This window comes from Schistocerca cancellata, chromosome 8, assembly GCF_023864275.1.
Source record: "Schistocerca cancellata isolate TAMUIC-IGC-003103 chromosome 8, iqSchCanc2.1, whole genome shotgun sequence".
NCBI lineage: Eukaryota > Metazoa > Arthropoda > Insecta > Orthoptera > Acrididae > Schistocerca > Schistocerca cancellata.
Window position 1 is genome coordinate 427936481 of NC_064633.1, and position 22990 is coordinate 427959470.

Consider the following 22990-nt stretch of genomic DNA (forward strand, 5'->3'; position numbering starts at 1 on the left):
TTTCGTTGCCATTGACTACTTCGTTATGTTTAATGTTAGCATCACCATTGATCCACGAGTATTTCACTTTCGTACAGTGTGTCTATGTTTAGTCCATGTGTGTAAACTCCTATTATGCACAGAACCATTAGTGTTTTCAGCTTTCAGTTGTTTGGCTCCTACGTCGGTGCGAGGGGCTTCCCCAACCGTGCAACAATATCAACAAAGAGAAGGGAAAAGGTTATACACCAAGGGAGATTTCTCCGAGCGAGGTTGCGCAGTGTTTAGCACACTGGACTCGCATTCGGGAGGACGAGGATTCAAAACCGCGCCAGGCCATCCTGATTTAGGTTTTCCGTAATTTCGCTAAATCGCTTAAAGCAAATGAAGGGATGGTTTCTTTGAAAGGCCACGCCCGACTTCCTTTCCCATCTTTCCCTCATCCGACATGACCGAAGATCTTGCTGTTTGGTCCCCTTCCCCAAATCAGCCGACCAACCAATGGAGATTTCAACTTACAATCGAAAAACTACACAGGTCCTTAATGATTCCCAGCGAGAAATGGAGAGATGTATGTTACGGATTACTAAGACTGTCAAGAAGGCAGAAAACCGCGTCGGGGAATTTACGGGAAACCAGGTTACACTGATGCTACAATACACAGACCGTTACATCATCGAAACACACACACACACACACACGCACAAGTATGTGGAAATTAGGTCCAGTTGTTCAGGGCACACACATTGTCTTGAAAACTCAGATCAATAACACAAGAAACAGATACCATCAAACCAAATGAAATTAGTAAAGCGCATTTAGTAAAATAAACTGACAACTTTCCTACGAAATACAAGCCAGTATCAGTAATAAAAGCGCAACAGAAAAAACAACTGATACACCATAAATCTTCATATTTCCTATTTAGACACAACATCGCACAAAATTGGAAAAATATTTTTAAACAACAATACAAAAATATCTTTGTCTACGAAAACCATACGTAGACATCATTTGCCTGACGCAGTAAACATAAATCATCCCAATAATAGCACACAATGGTATATGTACCTATCGCAGCGTAACAGTTGCCGTGCATTCTACACGAACAGAAACAGAGGAATATACGAATTACCGTGTAATAGCTCACATGCATTCTACAAAAGGAAATCGGGAAGAACTTCCCATTCACGTTACAAAAAGAGCACTGATGTTCTCTCACTCATCCACTTTGACAAAACCACAATAGCTAACCAAAAGTACCTTAATAGATAAAAACTGATATCCACAAACAGCCTAACTGTACTTATATAGAAAAAAGTAATGGTAGAAACCTTGATCTACTAAAACAATTACAAATAATGATAGACAAAGAAAAATCTTCCGAAAACATGTTAAACGAACATCAGAATTTATTAGCCACAATTTTTCACCAATTTCAGAAGACACTTTTTTCCAAATGAAATAAACGCTTAATAGTACAACCACTTCATAACAAATAGTCATATCTGATACCTATACAAATAATGGTTTTAAAAATGACGTCTATATGTAATTAATAATGTAACATCTTTGTACCTTCTTAGTCATAACAGCACATGTGAGTTTGTAGAAGGGTAGCATGTTTACATTTTCACAATCCTTGACTTGTACTCAATTGTGTTCACAAATGTGCTGTAGGACGCAGAGTATATGCTGTACTTAAAAATCATGTAACCACTAGCGGAAAGATTAATAAATTTTTTGGTATTGTCTTAGTTTTGTAGAAACAGTAATCATAGTGTGCCAACTTGCAATAAACCAATATAATGCCAACAGGACCAATAGTAACATAAAGTAGGAAAATGATGTACACTGATGAAGCATCCAAAAATGAAGCCCAAGGGCTAAATTTTCACCATGAATGGAAATAAAAATCATACTTTGTGCTTTAAGGCAATCGAGTTTTCATTTTATGACAGTACTATCGCAGAAGCAACGCTGACAGCAATGGACATAATTAATATTTTTTCTTTTCCTTCCCCCTGAAGAATTTGATTTCCTTTGCCGCTGTCTCAAACTACAGACCGGGAAACTTCGGGATGGGATAAAACCTGGCTAACTCCCTCTCAAATATTGCTTTCTTTTTAAGTCCTTCGACTCTGATAACTTCCGTCTCGTTTCCATTTAAGTTCCCTTTATTTTATCTTCGCCGCCTTCAGAATTTCAAATATTTGTTCCAGTCACAATTGTCAGAAATTCTTTCAAAACATAAAAATGCTATAACCGTATATATACACGCACAGCAGTGTGTTTCATAAGACTGTTCGGTGTTGGGCATGACTAATAAACTGCGACTGTCACAAAGTAACTTGATTTGGACGAAACTAGACATCCTGAAGGAAATAGGTCTATGACCAAAAGCAGTTGCCAAATAGTACCCAACGAGAGCAATTTCCTTAATAATGTGCAAAAAGGGTCGTTCTTTTCTTCGTCAGGTCATAGTAATACAAAGAGCTATGCACACATTACAATCTATACACATGCACCCATGCTGTTTCTGCTTGTTTCCTAATGCCTTCCATTACTTGTGGTATTGATATTTTCTTACCTCAAGGAATCGAGTAAAGAGCTTTCTTTGTTCGTCTTCAACCCAGTCATTTCCTTTTTGTCTCCTCTAATAAAATGGTTCAAACCGATCTGAGCACTATGGGACTTAACTAATGAGGTCATCAGTTCCCTAGAAATTAGAACTACTTAAACCTAACTAACCTAAGGACATGACACACATCCATGCCCGAGGCAGGATTCGAAGCTGCGACCGCAGCGGTCGCGCGGTTCTAGACTGTAGCGCCTAGAACCGCTCGGCCACTCTGGCCGGCTAACTCCTATAATCAACAACTTCTTCCGCAAGTATATTTCTCACTTCAAAAAACTAATTTTCTAAGTGACTGATAAATATGTCACTGATAGGGTCGAAAGAGATTAAAAATGTGTAGTGACACTTCGACTGAGTGCACATACTAGAGATAAGATGACGACAGATTACACGCAATGTTCTCTTTAACATTATGTAGAAGTTTTCCATGAGTACGATAAGTGTGTCGCAACAGTTATAGTCGTTTACCGGCTGTCTCTCCACAAGAAGTGCCGGATGTTATCACCTACATCGAACTCTTCTCAGATGCCAGATAAATGATGGTTTATAAGGCAAGGAAAATTTCTGTTATTGGTATGGCACGCAGCACGATGGCACTTGCGACACTGTACCTGGAGCTTCTGAGTTTCGCTTGTCTTTTGGCAGCCATTCACCGGGTCAACGGGAGAGCGGTGAACCAGTTTCCCGAAGATTTCCTATTAGGAGCAGCCACGGCCTCCTACCAGATAGAGGGCGCCTGGAACGAAGATGGTAAGCGACAAAAGTTTCAAAAATGTCTCGAGCAGGATGGGTTTTGAGGCTCGGGATATGACAGTTTAATTGCCTTACTACTCTGATGCTCCTTGGTTTTACACGTATCTTGAGGCTTATGTTGAGAGACAGTACCCTCAATCACACTTCTAACGAAAAAGGAACGCTCTTTTAAGCGAATAAAGCTACTCCCAAAAGGTCCCAAGAGGAAAGGTCAATATTCAGATATATGACGGGAACTCTTATTTGAAGCGGGAAAGCTTCACCTGAAAGTACGAGGTATTCCTAATGGTTTTCAAAAATGAAACACATTTAATGTCGTACCCCAATCGCTGGATTGGTCGCGGTAGTAAAATTAACTGGCCACCAAGATCACCATAACAGAGCCCTTAGATTTTTGTTTATGAGGTTGGATAAGTCTGAAGTGTGTAGACAAAATGAGAATACTCGAGACCAACTGCTTGGCCACACGGACGCTGCTGCCCCAATCAAGGAAGGTGCAGAAGCCCTCAGAAGGACAACACGACATGTTTTCCCTTGAGCGTGCAAATGCACTGCAGTTGATGATGTGATATTCAGACATGTTTTGTGAACTGTTATGTGAAGTGTGTGATGATGCTTAGAGGTGAGTAGGTTAATAATACGCATTTTTCAATTGCTTCTTTTTAAACTGTACGTTTAAGTGATTACTAATTGCTGTACATGTGCACATATATAAGTGCCGACGTGCTTAATACTCAGAGATATGAATAACAATGTACGTAAACATGTATCATCTCGGAAACCTTTCGGGATAGTGCACATATCTCCATATGAAGTTTTCATGTCCCTGAATATTAACCATTCGTCCTTGGACACTCTTTAAAGGGGTAAGCGCTTGTGTATTTCTAGGAACCGATAAGTCATTTTTTGAACTTTTTTCATTTTCTAAGTCTTAAGAACTGGGCGAGAAGTGTCTCAATTAGAGTATGTTGGTGGATAGAGACGTGACGTTCCACGAACTGGACAGAAAAGGTTTACGCACCAAAGTTAAAATTTGTCCATAACATCCAATGTGTCAATAATATACTGCAGGAAATACATAGCACAAACGCAGACCATAATACCGTTTATTTAGCGACCGGTTTCAGTCCATGTCCTTGTTCATAGTAGCTGAATATGCAATTATAAACCAATGCACATCCGACTGCGTTGAACACGGTCCTGACCTGAAACCAGTCGGTAACTAGATTCTATTAAAGTCAGCATTTGTGTTATACATTTCCTACGTGACATACATGCTGATAACTGCCTGGACAGTATACATCAATATTATGCATTGTACCACTGTATTGTGTAAACTCGTGCTTTCTGTTGTAAGCTTCCATATTACTTTACAGGCAAAGGAGAGAACATATGGGACCACATGCTGCACGAACATCCAGAGTACGGCAACAACGGGGACAATGGGGACGTGGCTTGTGACTCGTACCACAAGTATGCTGAGGACGTGCAGGCTCTCAAGGATCTGGGGGTGAGTACAGAAGAGAGCAAGACAAACGTAGAGCACTGTGTCTCTCTGTAGTTAAACATTAATTTCTATAACTAGCAGCTACAGAAGGTCCTGCTCCTAACAGTTTTATCAGAGAACTGTAAGCCGAAATTTAGTCCTACTTTTCTGTTGCTCAAGGCAAAGCCACCAATCGCACCTATATTAGGCTGTTGCCAACAGGAGTATCAACACTGAAGGGGCAATTCCCCGACAGCAGACTGTTCGCCAACGTCGCACATGAAAACACCCACCACTTAGCTGGGTCTAGCAACCTGGCTCCACAGCCGAGGAAACTAACGCATGAATGCGCGGTTGTGCGCGGCTGAGAACTAGCTATTATGGCTACTAATGCTGGAAGTCTTTCGAATGAAGGACAAGAAGTGATAGCGTACGGTTGCTGATCATCAGATTTTGTCACAAAATATAGTTTTATCCTCAAATGCAGTCATAGAGAGAACGCTTGTGACATTCTTTATGTATTTTTTTTTTCATCATAGGCACATGTACTTTTCGTTCATACTTATTGAACGAAGGATAAAGAAAATATCATATTAACGAAATTATACAATGTAGAGGGTGATTCAGCTGCCCCTAACAATGTTGCTTTATGCTACCCGTAAGTCTAGGTTTGGTTTTGATAAACCATGCACGAGGTTTTCATATTCTGTATCTCGCTAAGCGTCAACTATTAGTCCTAGAGGAGAAAACGAACAGGAGCTTCTGTAGGAAATTGTACTTAAATCTCTACTGGGATACGTTTTCACTGGAGGCTGTACTTTTGGGATTTTCAACAAAAATGTACAAAAGTGAGCTACAAACACACCTCAACCCCTACACTCATCTCTCACCAGTCAGGATTTCTAATATGCTGTTCACGGCACACCCCCCTACCAACGTACACAATAATTCCAAGTAACCAAACTATTCCGGATATTCGACCTTTCTTTGGTCTCTATTGATTGGGCTATTACGCCTCTAGCATAGTCAGCTCCTTCGTTAACATTAATAATTGAAACGTGCCCGTGAGTGTAATGAAAGATAAACTACTTTAATACGTTACGCCAAAACTGATTACTGTGACGACTCGATCTAAACTTAACCGCTGCGACCATAGTAATTTCAGAGTCAAAAGGCCTGAAGATTCTGATGGTTTAATTGTCTATTTTACGTTGTTAAAATTTGCAAAACTGTGAGATAAAATTTACACAAATGTCAATTTTACAACTTACAATTGCTCCACAATGCCAGTGGCGTAATAATGCCAGTCAGTGAAGACAAAAGAAAGTTGGATTATCATGGGAAAATAATTCTTGCAGTCACAAATTTTTGTAATGTGGTAGGAGGGAATGCGATTAACAACATACTAGAAAGCCTGATTGGTGAGAGTTGACTGTGGGTGGAGGTGCATTTGAAGGTACTTTTGTACGTTTTTCTTGGATGAAATTAAAATAAATTAAATTTTCTAAAGAAAGTCCTGTTCACTTTTTCTGTAGGACTTACAGTTTGCGTGTAGCGAAGGAGAGAATACGAAAATCTCACCCGCGGCTTTAGAAGGTCAGATACACAGTTCGGGTTGCATAAAACGTCAGTAGGGACAGCTGAATGACCCTGTGTATTTAGAAAAGAAATTACTTCCTTGCATCTTTGGTAATCTCGTGATCAAGGTTGCTGATAAGTAAAAAAAAAAATCAGAAATTTATTTTCATCAGTCCCGAATCTTCAAGATGAAAACAGTGTACAACGCATACTTACGCAATCGCATCACAGCACTGAAGTTGTCCTGAAGTCCAATTTTACTTAACGGTCGTGTTATTTCACATTATGAACGCAAGATACACTAGTTAATTATATGAACAAGTTCATCAAGCTTTTGAGAAACTGTAAACTGTTGGTAGCCAATGCTGCCGATACAATGCTGAAAATAGGTGTAGGGTACTGGATACCTCCCTAAACAAAGTTTTTAGTTTAGTTTTGTTTGTGTATTATTCTTTTTCCTAGAGTTTATTCTAATAGGTGGGCTGTTTGTTTGAAAAAACTATGTGTTCTGTACGACAAATTACATTTAGGATATTATTTACTGGACAGCCGTCTTAACTATTCTCATTTCACTGAACAGGTCTCTGAAGGATGTTCTTTACTACGCACCGCAAGTAATTTGTATTACACGCTTTCGGATTCGGGAAATTTTAGATTGGTTTGATGACTTACTCTCAATTTAGAGTCTCCTATGGTATTACGGAATTAAAATAACCAAAGTGCACTATGTGATTCTTGAAGCTTTCCCGACGTACTGAATAATAGAAGAGGTTTCGGGATGGCAGTCGGTTGACTTCGTGCCACAGTATTTCGGCTGGCAATCGGCCAGCCATCTTCAGGTGTGTGTCCGCCACTGGAGACTGCAAGTTCCCGGCGTCAGCTTTATTGTAAAAACCGGCGCGGAAACGCACGGGCATTGGCGACCGTCACAGGAGCGTCCTCTACCGAAATCCGCACCCACTGCAAATACTGTTCTGCCTGTGGCGTGCAGGCGCATGCGTAAAGGTGAAACTACATGTTCGCCCTCTGTTGGAATGCGTGCTCGCGTCTCTAAAACCAGACGTCAGATGTCGCCAACTTGGGGACCAGTCAATCTCTCTTATTTCTTCTGAGAGAAAACTGTTTATTCATAATGTCTGGCAACACCGTACACAAGATGTAAAAGAGCAGTGCTTTGGCGGAGATGTCATTTGCATTAAGGTGATTTATGTGAAAAAGTTTCGAATGTGATTATGCCCACACGACGTGCATTAACAGAGTTTGAACGTGGAATGCTGGTCAGAGATAGATGCATGGCACATTCCATTTTGGAAATCGTCAGGAAATTCAACACCCCGAGATCAACAGTGACATGAGTGGGCCGAGAATACCAAATTTGCGTCATTACTTCTCGCCACAGACAACGTGGTGGCTGACGGCCTCCACTTAACGACCGAGAGCAGCAGCGTTTGCTCAGGATTGTCAGTGCTAACAGACAAGCAACAATGCGTGAAGTAACCGGAGAAATCAATGTCGTACGTACGTCTAACGAATCCTTTAGGGCAGTGCTGCGAACTTTGATGGCTGTGGCAGCAGACGACCGACGGGAGTGCCTTTGCTAACAGCACGACATCGCCTGCAGTGCCTCTTCTAGACTCTACACGATATCGGTTGGACCCAAGACGGCTGGAAAACTGTGGATTTGTCAGATTTTTAATTAGTAAGAGTTGATGTAGGTTTCCAGCATGGCGCAGACCCTACGAAGCCAATGACACAAGATGTCGAATAGGCTCTGCGCAAGGTGGTGGTGCCTCCACAATGGTGTGGGCGGTGTTTACTTGGAATGGACTGAATACTTTGATCCAAATAAACCGATCATTGACTGCAAATGGTTATTTGTAGCAATTAATGGACTATATGTTCCCAAGCAACCTTGGAATTCTTGTGGATCACAGTGCACTATGTCACCAAGCCACAATTGTTCGCGACTAGTTTGGACAATATTCTGAACAGCTCGAACGTGTATTTTGGCCACTCATATCGCCCCACACGAATCCCCTTGAACATTTATGGCCCATAATCGTGAGGTCATTTCGTGCACAAACTCGTCATCGGCAATACTTTCGCAGTTATGAACAAATGGTTCAAATGGCTTTGAGCACTATGGGACTTTAACTTCTGAGGCCATCAGTCCCCTAGAACTTAGAACTACTTAAACCTAAATAACCTAAGGACATCACATACATCCATGCCCGAGGCAGGATTCGAACCTGCGACCGGAGCGGTCGTGCGGTTCCTGACTGTAGCGGCTAGAACAGCTCGGCCAGCCAGGCCGGCAATTATGAACAGCTGTTGAGGCAGCGTGGCTCGACATCTTTGCATAGGTCTTCCAGTGACTTACTGAGTCCATGCCACGTCGAGCTGCTGCACTGCGCCGTTCAAAATAAGGTCCGACACGATATTAGCAGCTATCCCATGACTTTTGTCACCTTGGTGTACATCAATCAGTGTTCCTAAGCTGTAATATGGTGCTGAATCGTCTCTGTCAGAGAAGTCACTACGATTTCTCCCGTTCGAATCCAGGCTCACTTCAGGAGAATTGATATTACCCTCGATTTGATACATCGTATGAGCTAAACTATGACTTTGGAAGAACTGAAAGGCTGGTTTATGACCAGAGTAGCAGCTACGTACATGCAACAGACACCTTGGGCAGAGAGCTCAGAGCTATAGGGAGCACCAAATACGTAGAAAACCAACTACGTAGTATTTAAAGCATCATAAGTCGTAGTTTAGAAACCAGAATTGCGAAAGAATATTTACTTTGTTATCAGCATAAATTATTGCAAATCATGTACAACTCATTGCATCTGTTCGCTGTGACGATATCCATTGTCAGTGCATGGATTACGACGGACCAAAAATTGTTACCTCACTCTTTCCAGCATCCCAGTTGTGTGCTGAATGATGAGCTCAGCTTTGACTCTACTAACTACTGTATTTTAAGTTTCTGCTAAGGTTTGATACACCTATAACTTTACATAAAACTTTTACAAAATGTACAGTAGCCAGATCCGACGATAAAACATGAGCTCTCCTTCTAGTCCATCGTTGCAGGTACCTGTTATATAGGGGCTCATTTACATATACATCAACGTGGGGTGGCGTAGTGTCGCGTTGATGCAATATCCTCTAGCGGAAAACATCTTTGTCAGTACGTCTCGAACGGACTGCGGGTAATGGGTACTATCTAAACCATTTATCGAAACATCATGCAGGATCCTGTTGACTGATATCCTAAAGCTGACTCTAAACGCCACTGATCTATTTAAACTCCATTATGAAATATATTCTATATAGTTTAACTACACATATCTGGCTTCGTGTAGTGCAGCCACCGGGCTCAGATCTGTTGAAAAACATTAGCGAAATATAGTTCGCTCATACACAAACGCGTTTTGCATTGTGTGTAGCTTTCATTACCAGTTTCAAAGAGCCCATGTTCCGTAACAATTCCCCGTATCCACAGTGTCAGGATTCTAAACTCTTATATTTTTATTGTGACTGAAGACTTGTACTGACCAATATTGCATCAATATTTACTTCATTTACAGACCAATAATTATAACAAATCGGAATACTATTTTTTAGGTTCAATATTGCATAAATATTTACTTCATTGCGGACCAATAATTATAGTCAATAGGAATACTATTTTTTAGATTCGTTTGTAATTCCAAGCAGCACATGTGGCAAGAGCAATCAATTAATGCTTATTTTCCCCTGAGCAGCAGATCAGATGTTGCAGATGTTGAAGTGTTCACGCGTGGATGCAAAACGTGAAGCCTGTACTCACAGGGTGTATTACACTTATTGGCGTAGTTATTACAGCGCAGAAAACATGAGGTAGCAAGTTATGTGATGCGTTTGCGGGAAAGCAGTTAAACACAGTGGAATGATAACTTACTCACTGAAGTTGGAACATATTAAGGTGCAACGATCAGAATATGTGCACTTACACCTCTAATTAGCCTATGTATTGCTTCCTCCCACATAAATCTCACGTAACGATCCCGACGCTAAATTTCCATACATTCTGTTACATATTTAGGGTACAGACAGTAGTTTAAGACGTGTACCATCTGATAATGGTATATGAGTGGGACAGACTATGTATCCTCCACCACACACAGTATGTCTGTCCCCGGAGTGGATGTTTTCACTTATCCCATTTCAAATACTTGAGCAAAATCATTTATTTGCTCCAGTCCTATACATGTAATATTTGTATGTAAGGATAAAACAATTTGCTTTCAATAGAAAGTAATGTAGATCTTTGTAGTAAGCCACATGATGTTCAACAGATACGTAACGCTGATCATTTCGCCCTCGGCGTCTCGTAGCATCGCTTACATTGAACTCCACTATTTGTTGCAGGCAAAGGTCTACCGTTTCTCCATCTCATGGTCTCGTATACTGCCTACTGGGGACTTGGACGTGATTAATCAGGCAGGGATTAATTACTACAACAATCTCATCAATCTTTTGCTGGAGAATGGCATCGAGCCAATGGTATGAGTTTACGAAATATATTGAGCTAATTATGTAATTAGTCATTAAAATGTTTTTTTAGCTTATACTTTAAATATTACTATACCTGCTGATATTTTTCTGTTTTTTATTTATTGTTTTATCCCTTTCTTGATCGTTCTTCACATAAAGCTAGAAGGTTTTCAACATAGTATTGTCGGATTTGTTATCAACATTGTGCGTTCAGTTCGTAATGTCCCTCCAGTTTGTTCCATGATACTTTTGTTTCTTTTCCAATTTATCATGGTGATACCCATCATACATCCTCTGTTGCTGGCTGAGCAGTCTTCACATTCCAATGGCTTTCGGAGAAAATCCCATATCTCACTTTTGTAAGTTTTCCTTTCCAGAGGCGTTGGAAATTTAGCTTTGATAACCAAAATCAATACACCACTTCAAGACAGTTTTACTCGTTTATTTCAAATCCTACATCCACTCTCTATCTTCAGCTACCCTTTTCCCAAAACTCATTTACTCGTTCCATAAGTATTGATGTTTTGTTTAAGCATTATATCAGTTTCGTGGGAGTGCAGCGTGGAGGGTAAAAATCGTAGAGGGAGACCAAGAGATGAATACACTAAGCAGATTCAGAAAGACGTAGGTTTCAGTAAATACTCGGAGATGAAGAAGCTTGCACAGGATAGAGTAGCATGGAGAGCTGCATCAAACCAGTCTCAGGACTGAAGACAACAACAACAACAACAATATCAGTCTCACTGTGATTGATCTTCAAACCTAATTTAAGATTTGTTTTGTTTAATACTTGTATTTCTTAAAATTTACCTGCGCTAAAAACAAAAACCTCCTGGTCTACAGAAAAGAAGGTGCTTCGTACTGTGCCATTTGCACATATTCGCTCTTCGTTTTCCGGGATGATGTGTTTGAAAGCTTCCTCCACGAAGGCCGACAATGGTTTTTGTGCTGTGGATACTCTTTGCCGGAATCCTCAGTTATTTTTTAATTTTTGACTAGACTAATTTAGCCTAATTAGTCGAACATCAGTGTCGTAATTCAGTGTAGAAACTTACGGCTGTCATAAAGTTTCTGTTTAAAGTATAAAAACAATCCAGTATATTCTAGAAATTTATAAAATCGATAGTCTAGCTATCGCTGTGTGTCACATCTGTCTTTCTCTTGCAGGTGACGATGTACCATTGGGACCTTCCACAAGCCCTGCAGTACTTAGGAGGCTGGCCCAACCCCATCCTCGCGGACTACTTCCTGGAATACGCTAGGGTGCTCTTTGAAAACTTCGGCGACAGGGTGAGTTCATCTGTACTCAAAACCTTTCCTTCTTCTTTACCACAGGCGGTTTCACATGATCAGTCATTCAAAACTTGAACTGGGATATTCATAGTATGAATGTAGTCGACAGTATTAATGACAGAAGTAAGATAGGTGGGACAACTTTCTTCCTATCATAAGGTTTTAATCATTAAAAAAATCCCACAGGTGATTTAGGTCTCCAGTCGTGGGCCTTTCAGTGAGGAAAAATTGTAAGGAAGAAACTGTGAGGAGCCGGACGAACTAATTTGTTGTTTAAAATTTGGGACATCAAGTTGATAGAAATACTGAAAAGGGAGCTAGCGTAAGGGACGATGAGTGGACTGAAGTGCGAAACGAGTTGAGATACCCTCTAATACAAGGAACGCAAGGTCCCGTTCGAATACGCACCAGTGAATTCGGATGGGAAGATGAGGAAAAGTTGTGGACTGGAGCCATTGTGGTAAAAATTATTCTATCACTGAGAAAGATATGTCAACATCACTGTTATTAGAGAAATAGGACCAGGAATGAACAAATCAACTGCGGCAACTGTAGAAGGCAGCACATACATTTTATGATACAATTATTCGGGAGATGCTCAGGGAGACAGAATGTTTCATTTATCTGATGTAGAAACATTTTATAAGACGACAAATATGTACCGGTTGTGTTTCTAACACCAATACAAGCAAAATAAGGATGGAAGAATTCTACCTTTGAAACTCATATTACATTAATGATTTTGCAAGGGCTTTTGGTAGCTTCACTTGAAAGAAACAGATGTTTCCATCCACTTCACAGGAGCTGTAAGAACTCTGTATCGAAAGTCCACAGCTACAAGTAATACTAAATATTCCTTGATTTTAATTAAATCAGAGAAGATATATCAACTGCTTAATATTAACATAAAATGAAAAGTACAGTATGGTGGACGTTGAATGGTATTAATTCATTAACCTGTTTTCTTCTGACAAGCCCACTATCTACATCTACATCTACATCTATACTCCGCGAGCCACCTTACGGTGTGTGGCGGAGGGTACTTATTGTACCACTATCTGATCCCCCCTTCCCTGTTCCATTCACGAATTGTGCGTGGGAAGAACGACTGCTTGTAAGTCTCCGTATTTGCTCTAATTTCTCGGATCTTTTCGTTGTGATCATTACGCGAGATATATGTGGGCGGTAGTAATATGTTGCCCATCTCTTCCCGGAATGTGCTCTCTCGTAATTTCGATAATAAACCTCTCCGTATTGCGTAACGCCTTTCTTGAAGTGTCCGCCACTGGAGCTTGTTCAGCATCTCCGTAACGCTCTCGCGCTGACTAAATGTCCCCATGACGAATCGCGCTGCTTTTCGCTGGATCATGTCTATCTCTTCTATTAATCCAACCTGGTAAGGGTCCCATACTGATGAGCAATACTCAAGAATCGGACGAACAAGCGTTTTGTAAGCTACTTCTTTCGTCGATGAGTCACATTTTCTTAGAATTCTTCCTATGAATCTCAACCTGGCGCCTGCTTTTCCCACTATTTGTTTTATGTGATCATTCCACTTCAGATCGCTCCGGATAGTAACTCCTAAGTATTTTACGGTCGTTACCGCTTCCAATGATTTACCACCTATGGCATAATCGTACTGGAATGGATTTCTGCCCCTATGTATGCGCATTATATTACATTTATCTACGTTTAGGGAAAGCTGCCAGCTGTCGCACCATGCATTAATCCTCTGCAGGTCTTCCTGGAGTACGTACGAGTCTTCTGATGTTGCTACTTTCTTGTAGACAACCGTGTCATCTGCAAATAGCCTCACGGAGCTACCGATGTTGTCAACTAAGTCATTTATGTATATTGTAAACAATAAAGGTCCTATCACGCTTCCTTGCGGTACTCCCGAAATTACCTCTACATCTGCAGATTTTGAACCGTTAAGAATGACATGTTGAGTTCTTTCTTCTAGGAAATCCTGAATCCAATCACAAACCTGGTCCGATATTCCGTAAGCTCGTATTTTTTTCATTAAACGTAAGTGCGGAACCGTATCAAATGCCTTCCTGAAGTCCAGGAATACGGCATCAATCTGCTCGCCAGTGTCTACGGCACTGTGAATTTCTTGGGCAAATAGGGCGAGCTGAGTTTCACATGATCTCTGTTTGCGGAATCCATGTTGGTTATGATGAAGGAGATTTGTATTATCTAAGAACGTCATAATACGAGAACACAAAACATGTTCCATTATTCTACAACAGATTGACGTAAGCGAAATAGGCCTATAATTATTCGCATCTGATTTATGACCCTTCTTGAAAATGGGAACGACCTGCGCTTTCTTCCAGTCGCTAGGTACTTTACGTTCTTCCAGCGATCTACGATAAATTGCTGATAGAAAGGGGGCAAGTTCTTTAGCATAATCACTGTAGAATCTTAAGGGTATCTCGTCTGGTCCGGATGCTTTTCCGCTACTAAGTGATAGCAGTTGTTTTTCAATTCCGATATCGTTTATTTCAATATTTTCCATTTTGGCGTCCGTGCGACGGCTGAAGTCAGGGACCGTGTTACGATTTTCCGCAGTGAAACAGTTTCGGAACACTGAATTCAGTATTTCTGCCTTTCTTCGGTCGTCCTCTGTTTCGGTGCCATCGTGGTCAACGAGTGACTGAATAGGGGATTTAGATCCGCTTACCGATTTTACATATGACCAAAACTTTTTAGGGTTCCTGTTTAGATTGTTTGCCAATGTTTTATGTTCGAATTCGTTGAATGCTTCTCTCATTGCTCTCTTTACGCTCTTTTTCGCTTCGTTCAGCTTTTCCTTATCAGCTATGATTCGACTACTCTTAAACCTATGATGAAGCTTTCTTTGTTTCCGTAGTACCTTTCGTACATGATTGTTATACCACGGTGGATCTTTCCCCTCGCTTTGGACCTTAGTCGGTACGAACTTATCTAAGGCGTACTGGACGATGTTTCTGAATTTTTTCCATTTTTGTTCCACATCCTCTTCCTCAGAAATGAACGTTTGATGGTGGTCACTCAGATATTCTGCGATTTGTGCCCTATCACTCTTGTTAAGCAAATATATTTTCCTTCCTTTCTTGGCATTTCTTATTACACTTGTAGTCATTGATGCAAGCCGGAAACCGGTTAGCGAAATAAATTCGTACTGTAGAACATCAACAATATTGTGTTTCTATTCTAAATTATGAAGTAGTTCTACCTCGAAGCGACGAGAGAGTCAGTGAACATAATCTCTATTCATTGGTCGTCAATTTTCCATTTACAAAAATAATTCTATATAGCACTCTGATGGCTGATACGTATGCTTTAGAAAGGCTAATGAACTATAAAAGTATCACAACAGCTGAAAAACTTTGCCTTCATATGTTGGTAATTCAGACAGAAAACTAAAACCGGAAAGGACAAATCGCTGAAGTTCTGTAAGATATCAACAATGTTTTCACTACAGTAGGGGTCGAACGTTATATCCCCTCTGATAGAGGAAATTGAAAAGTAGTTCCTGTGGAAACTGTATCACGTTAACGATTATGTAGGTCACAAACGAAACATATACATGTTGAAATGTGTGACGTTGCTCTACAAATAAATAAAGGGTGGAGTGCATTCTCTTCTCAACGATTTACGATATAACGGCATGAGAGTGCAAAGGGGGTTTGACTGAAATTAAATATCAGTACAACGAAAAACTAGCCAAACCTGCAAATTTCACTTTTTAATTTACTCGCATGCAGCTTTACTGTATTATTAAATGATGATGGCGTCCTCTTGGGTAAAATATTCCAGAGGTAAAATAGTCCCCCATTCGGATCTCCGGGCGGGGACTACTCAAGAGGACGTCGTTATCAGGAGAAAGAAAACTGGCATTCTACGGATCGGAGCGTGGAATGTCAGATCCCTTAATCGAGCAGGTAGGTTAGATAATTTAAAAAGGGAAATGGATAGGTTAAAGTTAGATATAGTGGGAATTAGTGAAGTTCGGTGGCAGGAGGAACAAGACTTCTGGTCAGGTGCCTACAGGGTTATAAACACAAAATCAAATAGGGGTAATGCAGGAGTAGGTTTAATAATGAATAGGAAAATAGGAATGCGGTTAAGCTACTACAAACAGCATAGTGAACGCATTATTGTGGCCAAGATAGATACGAAGCCCACACCTACTACAGTAGTACAAGTTTATATGCCAACTAGCTCTGCAGATGACGAAGAAATTGAAGAAATATATGATGATAGTGAAGGGTGACGAAAATTTAATAGTCATGGGTGACTGGAATTCGGTAGTAGGAAAAGGAAGAGAAGGAAACGTAGTAGGTGAATATGGATTGGGGCTAAGAAATGAAAGAGGATACCGCCTGGTAGAATTTTGCACAAAGCACAACTTAATCATAGCTAACACTTGGTTTAAGAATCATGAAAGACGGTTGTATACATGGAAGAACCCTGGAGATACTAAAAGGTATCAGATAGATTATATAATGGTAAGACAGAGATTTAGGAACCAGGTTTTAAATTGTAAGACATTTCCAGGGGCAGATGTGGACTCTGACCACAATCTATTGGTTATGACCTGTAGATTAAAACTGAAGAAACTCCAAAAAGGTGGGAATTTAAGGAGATGGGACCTGGATAAACTGAAAGAACCAGAGGTTGTACAGAGTTTCAGGGAGAGCATAAGGGAGCAATTGAAAGAAATGGGGGAAAGAAATACAGTAGAAGAAGAATGGGTAGCTTTGAGGGATGAAGTAGTGAAGGCAGCAGAGGATCAAGTAGGTAAAAAGATAAGGGCTAGAAGAAATCCTTGGGTAACAGAAGAAATATTGAATTTAATTGATGAAAGGAGAAAATACAAAAATGCAGTAAATGAAGGAGGCAAAAAGGAATACAAACGTCTCAAAAATGAGATCGACAGGAAGTGCAAAATGGCTAAGCAGGGATGGCTAGAGGACAAATTTAAGGATGTAGAGGCTTATCTCACTAGGGGTAAGATAGATACTGCCTACAGGAAAATTAAAGAGACCTTTGGAGATAAGAGAACCACTTGTATGAACATCAAGAGCTCAGATGGAAACCCAGTTCTAAGCAAAGAGGAGAAAGCAGAAAGGTGGAAGGAGTATATAGAGGGTCTATACAAGGGCGATGTACTTGAGGACAATATTATGGAAATGGAAGAGGATGTAGATGAAGACGAAATGGGAGATAAGATACTGCGTGAAGAGTTTGACAGAGCACTGAAAGACCTGAGTCGAAACAAGGCCCCCGGAGTAGACAACATTTCATTGGAACTACTGACGGCCTTGGGAGAGCCAGTCCTGACAAAACACTACCATCTGGTGAGCAAGATGTATCAGACAGGCGAAATACCCTCAGACTTCAAGAAGAATATAATAATTCCAATCCCAAAGAAAGCAGGTGTTGACAGATGTGAAAATTACCGAACAATCAGTTTAATAAGCCACAGCTGCAAAATACTAACACGTATGCTTTACAGACGAATGGAAAAACTAGTAGAAGCCGACCTCGGGGAAGATCAGTTTGGATTCCGTAGAAATACTGGAACACGTCAGGCAATACTGACCTTACGACTTATCTTAGAAGAAAGATTAAGGAAAGGCAAACCTACGTTTCTAGCATTTGTAGACTTAGAGAAAGCTTTTGACAATGTTGACTGGAATATTCTCTTTCAAATTCTTAAGGTGGCAGGGGTAAAATACAGGGAGCGAAAGGCTATTTATAATTTGTACAGAAACCAGATGGCAGTTATAAGAGTCCAGGGACATGAAAGGGAAGCAGTCGTTGGCAAGGGAGTAAGACAGGGTTGTAGCCTCTTCCTGATGTTATTCAATCTGTATATTGAGCAAGCAGTAAAGAAAACAAAAGAAAAATTCGGAGTAGGTATTAAAATCCATGGAGAAGAAATAAAAACTTTGAGGTTCGCCGATGACATTGTAATTCTGTCAGAGACAGCAAAGGACTTGGAAGAGCAGTTAAATGGATTGGATAGTGTCTTGAAAGGAGGATATAAGATGAACATCAACAAAAACAAAACGAGGATAATGGAATGTAGTCGAATTAAGTCGGATGATGCTGAGAGAATTAGATTAGGAAATGAGAAACTTAAAGTAGTAAAGGAGTTTTGCTATTTGGAGAGCAAAATAACTGATGATGGTCGAAGTAGAGAGGATATAAAATGTAGACTGTCAATGGCAAGGAAAGCGTTTCTGAAGAAAAGAAATTTATTAACATCGAGTATAGATTTAAGCGTCAGGAAGTCACTTCTGAAAGTATTTGTATGGAGTGTAGCCATGTATGGAAGTGAAACATGGACGATAAATAGTTTGGACAAGAAGAGAATAGAAGCTTTCGAAATGCGGTGCTACAGAAGAATGCTGAAGATTAGATGGGTAGATCACATAACTAATGAGGAAGTATTGAATAGGATTGGGGAGAAGAGAAGTTTGTGGCACAACTTGACCAGAAGAAGGGATCGGTTGGTAGGACATGTTCTGAGACATCAAGGGATCACCAATTTAGTATTGGAGGGCAGCGTGGAGGGTAAAAATCGTAGAGGGAGACCAAGGGATGAATACACTAAGCAGATTCAGAAGGATGTAAGTTGCAGTAGGTACTGGGAGATGAAGAAGCTTGCACAGGATAGAGTAGCATGGAGAGCTGCATCAAACCAGTCTCAGGACTGAAGACCACAACAACAACAACAACAACATTTACTCGATGGTTAGTTTCGAGTCGGGACCCTTATTCAAATCATACTACAGAAGACCAAAGATATACTCTTGATCAATACAGGTGTTACAAAATTTTGAAGCAAATGGAAAAATACAGATCATATCATTTCAAGACTTGCGTAAAAGATAATCGAAATGATACTTCTGAAAATTCAAAAATCATGTTTAAAATACATACATGTTATGAAGAATTTTTTATCTAAATCAGGATTTCTCTGATGAATTTGGTTTTTTTTATAAAAAATACGTTGAAAATGTTATCATGATAGTGAAGGGCCCTGTGATAAAGTTGTTTCCATTTTTGATTTATTTAGTGAGCAACTTCCGATGATTAAGTACAAACTGGAAGTTGAAGTGGATAGTAAACTGAATTTTCTGGATTTTCCTATTACTCGAAGTCATCAGACCCTCAGCTTCTGAATTTGTAGGAAGCCAACGCAATCTGATGCTGTAATATGCTATGATTTCAATCATCGCATTATACACAAGGTAGCCTAATTTCGTTCTATGTTAGTAAGATTGTCGAGTTGGCTTCTAAATGTGGACAAAGTTAATAAACAGTTCAACGTTTTGAAGCAGGTTGCGGTGGCAAATGGCTATAAGCAATCGCTGGTTTTCGGTTTGTACAGAGGGCAGAGGCAAATGAAACCACCACGGACAGATGATATCAATAAGTACCTAATGTTGCAATATAGGGGACCAATCGCTAAAAGGTTGGGCATCTCCTTCCCAAAAGAATTTGGGGTATGGTTCCTTACGAGTGGGCAACTAACGTTTAAGTTGGAACATAGGCTCGGCAGTCAGGAAAGGAGTCACGAGGGTGGTAAATATAATTCATCAGGCATATGTACATATCAATGAGGATCCTGTCAATCATTTTGTATTGGACAAACCATTTTGAAGAACATGTGGGTCCTTCTGACAAACTGCTTTTGGACAGCGTTTAAAAAATGAGGGTCATCGGCCAGGTACATCTAGAAAACACAATGAAGGTTTTGAAGAGGTTGAAATAATCAGCCACCCAGTTGCAAAACAAACGTTTATTAGCCCTGGGCCTATGTTTCGATATTTTTAAAAATATCTTCTTCGGAAAGAGTGGGCCTTGTTACATCGCGTGATGATACATGAGATTAGCCAATCGGCTCTTGTAATATATAAAATTGACAAAAGAAGAATTATCTCAAGCAATGGCTTTAGATAGCAGCCAGATTACGTTTAGCGTACTAGTACTTTGTAAATGAGCACTGGTAGAAGCTCTTGTGAAAATAAAACTGTAACAGGAGTTACAGGATAAAATATTTGCATAAGTTACGTGTGCATCATGACAGAAATTAAGGCCAACAGTTTGTTTTATTGATTAACAGAAGTTGCTGACAAGTAATTATTCCAGCATGCTGGACGGTCTCAAATAAATATCTTCACGGTTTTACGTTATTTTCCTAATAATGAATTAGATATGTCAGGGTAGTCAATAGATCATTTTACTCTATGGGTTTGTGTGCCTTCATCTAGTTGAATTTCGTAAAAAACGGGACTGTTATTGTTGTGTTGCTCGTCATCCTTCATAATATTGTCAGCAAAGCAACGTAAGGTGTGCGTAGCTCTGTGATCATCAGATTTATAGTCTCAGCGAAAGATATAACTTTTTGTTACAAATAAATGCATTTTCGGTTACGGACACCAACGTAATCGAGGAGAGATTTTATTAATTGATTATGAGAGCTACATAACCTAGGCAGAAACACAAAGCTGAATAGAAGATACTGAGACCTATAAAGGCAAGAAAACTTCCGTCATTAGTTTCGGCTGCCGTACCTAAACGTGCCGTGGATCTTGTAAGGACTAGGGTGATTAAGATACAGACAGATAATGTACCTTTAACAAGTTGAACTGCTCTCATAAGAGTTATTAACGCAGGGAGTCATCATAAGGAAACGATTCACTTGTTTGATGGAGAGTTTCAATGACTCGTCTATATTGTTCATGTACAGTATGATAACAGAATATCCAGACGTACGCCGGAAAACAAACGCCGTATTGAATTGGAGCAGAGCACAAAAGACGAAAGTGCATCACAAACAGCAAAAAGTATTGGCCCACCTATTGTTTTGTCAGAAAATAGATAAACCTATTTCACGATAGCATGTCAACAGCAGTGTATGCGACTATATTTACAAAGAATACTTTTTGGTCGCCCTGAAGAACACGGCTGAAAAACGGTTGGCACATGTTTGATGGTGACTGTGTTTCAAAACAACACGATCCAATGATCAAAAGGATTCTATACAAATTAGCAGTGGCTCTGGAAACCTTCACACTTCCACTTCTTAAGATTCCTTGACTGCATGCTACTGAACACATGCCTAACTGCAATTTCTTTTATTAGGGTTATCAGTCTGCTAAGAGGTTTGACGCGGCCCACTACATTTTTCTCTCCTGTGCCAACCTCTTCATATTAGACTAGGATATGCAGTCCACACCCTCCGTTATCCATTGGATGTAATCCAACCATTGTCTCCCCTACAGTTTCCACTTTCTACTGTTCCTATTAGTACTACTGAAGTTATACCCAGATTTTTAACACATGCCCTGTTATCCTGTTCCTTGTTCTTCTCAGTGTCCTCCATATCTTCCTTTCCTCCTGAATTCAGCAGAGAACATCCTCTTTTTTATCTCATCAGTCGAATTTACAACCTGTGTTCCGTAGAACCAAGTCTCTGACGCATCTGTTCTCATTTCACCGGTTTTCTTACTGTCAACGATTCACTTCCATACAACGCTGTGCTCTTAACGTGCAGCCTCTAATCACCGGTTCATTTCTTCCACATCCAAAAGGAAGTCCTCCTCCATCTTCTTCGTGGCCACGGTAGCTCTGCGGGCCTCTTTGGCAGCTTCTATCATTCGCTGCTCTGCAAGCTCGAAACGCTTTTCATCTGCTTTGCTGCAGAAGTTGAAAACCGCTGACCCTATCTCCAGTTTGTGCTCGTTGACAACTTCCATAATGGCTGTTAGACAGTCGTTGGAATTACATGTCGATTATTTTGTTCCGGCAGCGAATGGTTTCTGGAGACACTTCATCACAAATTCCCTTGTAGTCCGACAACGCGGTTTCTACGAACATAAGACGAACATTGCAATAAAGTAGACACCCCAGAGAACATTTTAAGCCGAAAAGAGAATATTGATTGTTTGACATTTTCCTATAGTACCACCCCCTTATCTAATGTATCCCTTTTATCGTTAATCGTAGCTAATTTTTCCTCCTTCTAAGGCCAGTTTTTCATTCTCAGGCTAAGAGAGTGCCCCGAACTCTGTCCAATTCTCCTCTCATTTTGACAAGGCTATTGGCAGACGGAGAATGACGGCTTTCTCCGACGTCTTCGGCCGATATAGTGACAATTTTTATCCAGAATTTAAGCAGAGCCTGGGATCGAAACTGGAACACTGGACGTTTTGATTCGTAGCCGAGGACAGTGTTCCTTGACTGCAGTGAAACCCTTTTATGCTTAGCTACATGCTACTTATGTTAATGCGAACACATCACGAACATTTAACTATAGTGAAAAGAACGATATTCACTACAAGTCTCACTGGATGTCTTAGTGGACGACCCAAAATCGCAGGGGAATAGAATGAAGGATAGAAAGGTCAGCATGGGTCGTAGTGTTATCTATCTATTTTATTGCATTGCAAAATGGGATTCCAGTTCAATACCTTGAATATTGTCGGTATTCTGGGATCCATATGAGATAGGATTGGTAGAGGAAATGAAGAAGATACAAAGAAGGGCAGCACGATCCGTAGCAGGTTCATTACGTAAGCTCGAAAGCGTCGCGGAGATGCCCAAAAAACTGCTGTGGCACACTCTGCAAGAGAGACATTCTACATAACGGTATGGTTTCTCTTTGAGGTTCCAAGTGTGTACTTTCCTAGAAGTCAACCAGTATGTTTCTTCGTCCT

The 22990-nt window shown here is 40.3% G+C and overlaps 1 protein-coding gene across 1 annotated transcript in view; it reads left to right on the plus strand.

Annotated features, from left to right (window-relative positions):
• The first annotated feature begins 3207 nt into the window (after nt 1-3207).
• Nucleotides 3208-22990, plus strand: part of LOC126094839 (myrosinase 1-like) — a 63525-nt gene continuing 43742 nt past the window's right edge. The window contains exons 1-4 of the mRNA XM_049909435.1: nt 3208-3367; nt 4747-4880; nt 10851-10985; nt 12144-12266. Coding sequence (XP_049765392.1) covers nt 3208-3367; nt 4747-4880; nt 10851-10985; nt 12144-12266 — 552 coding nt within the window. The remainder of the gene's footprint in view (nt 3368-4746; nt 4881-10850; nt 10986-12143; nt 12267-22990) is intronic.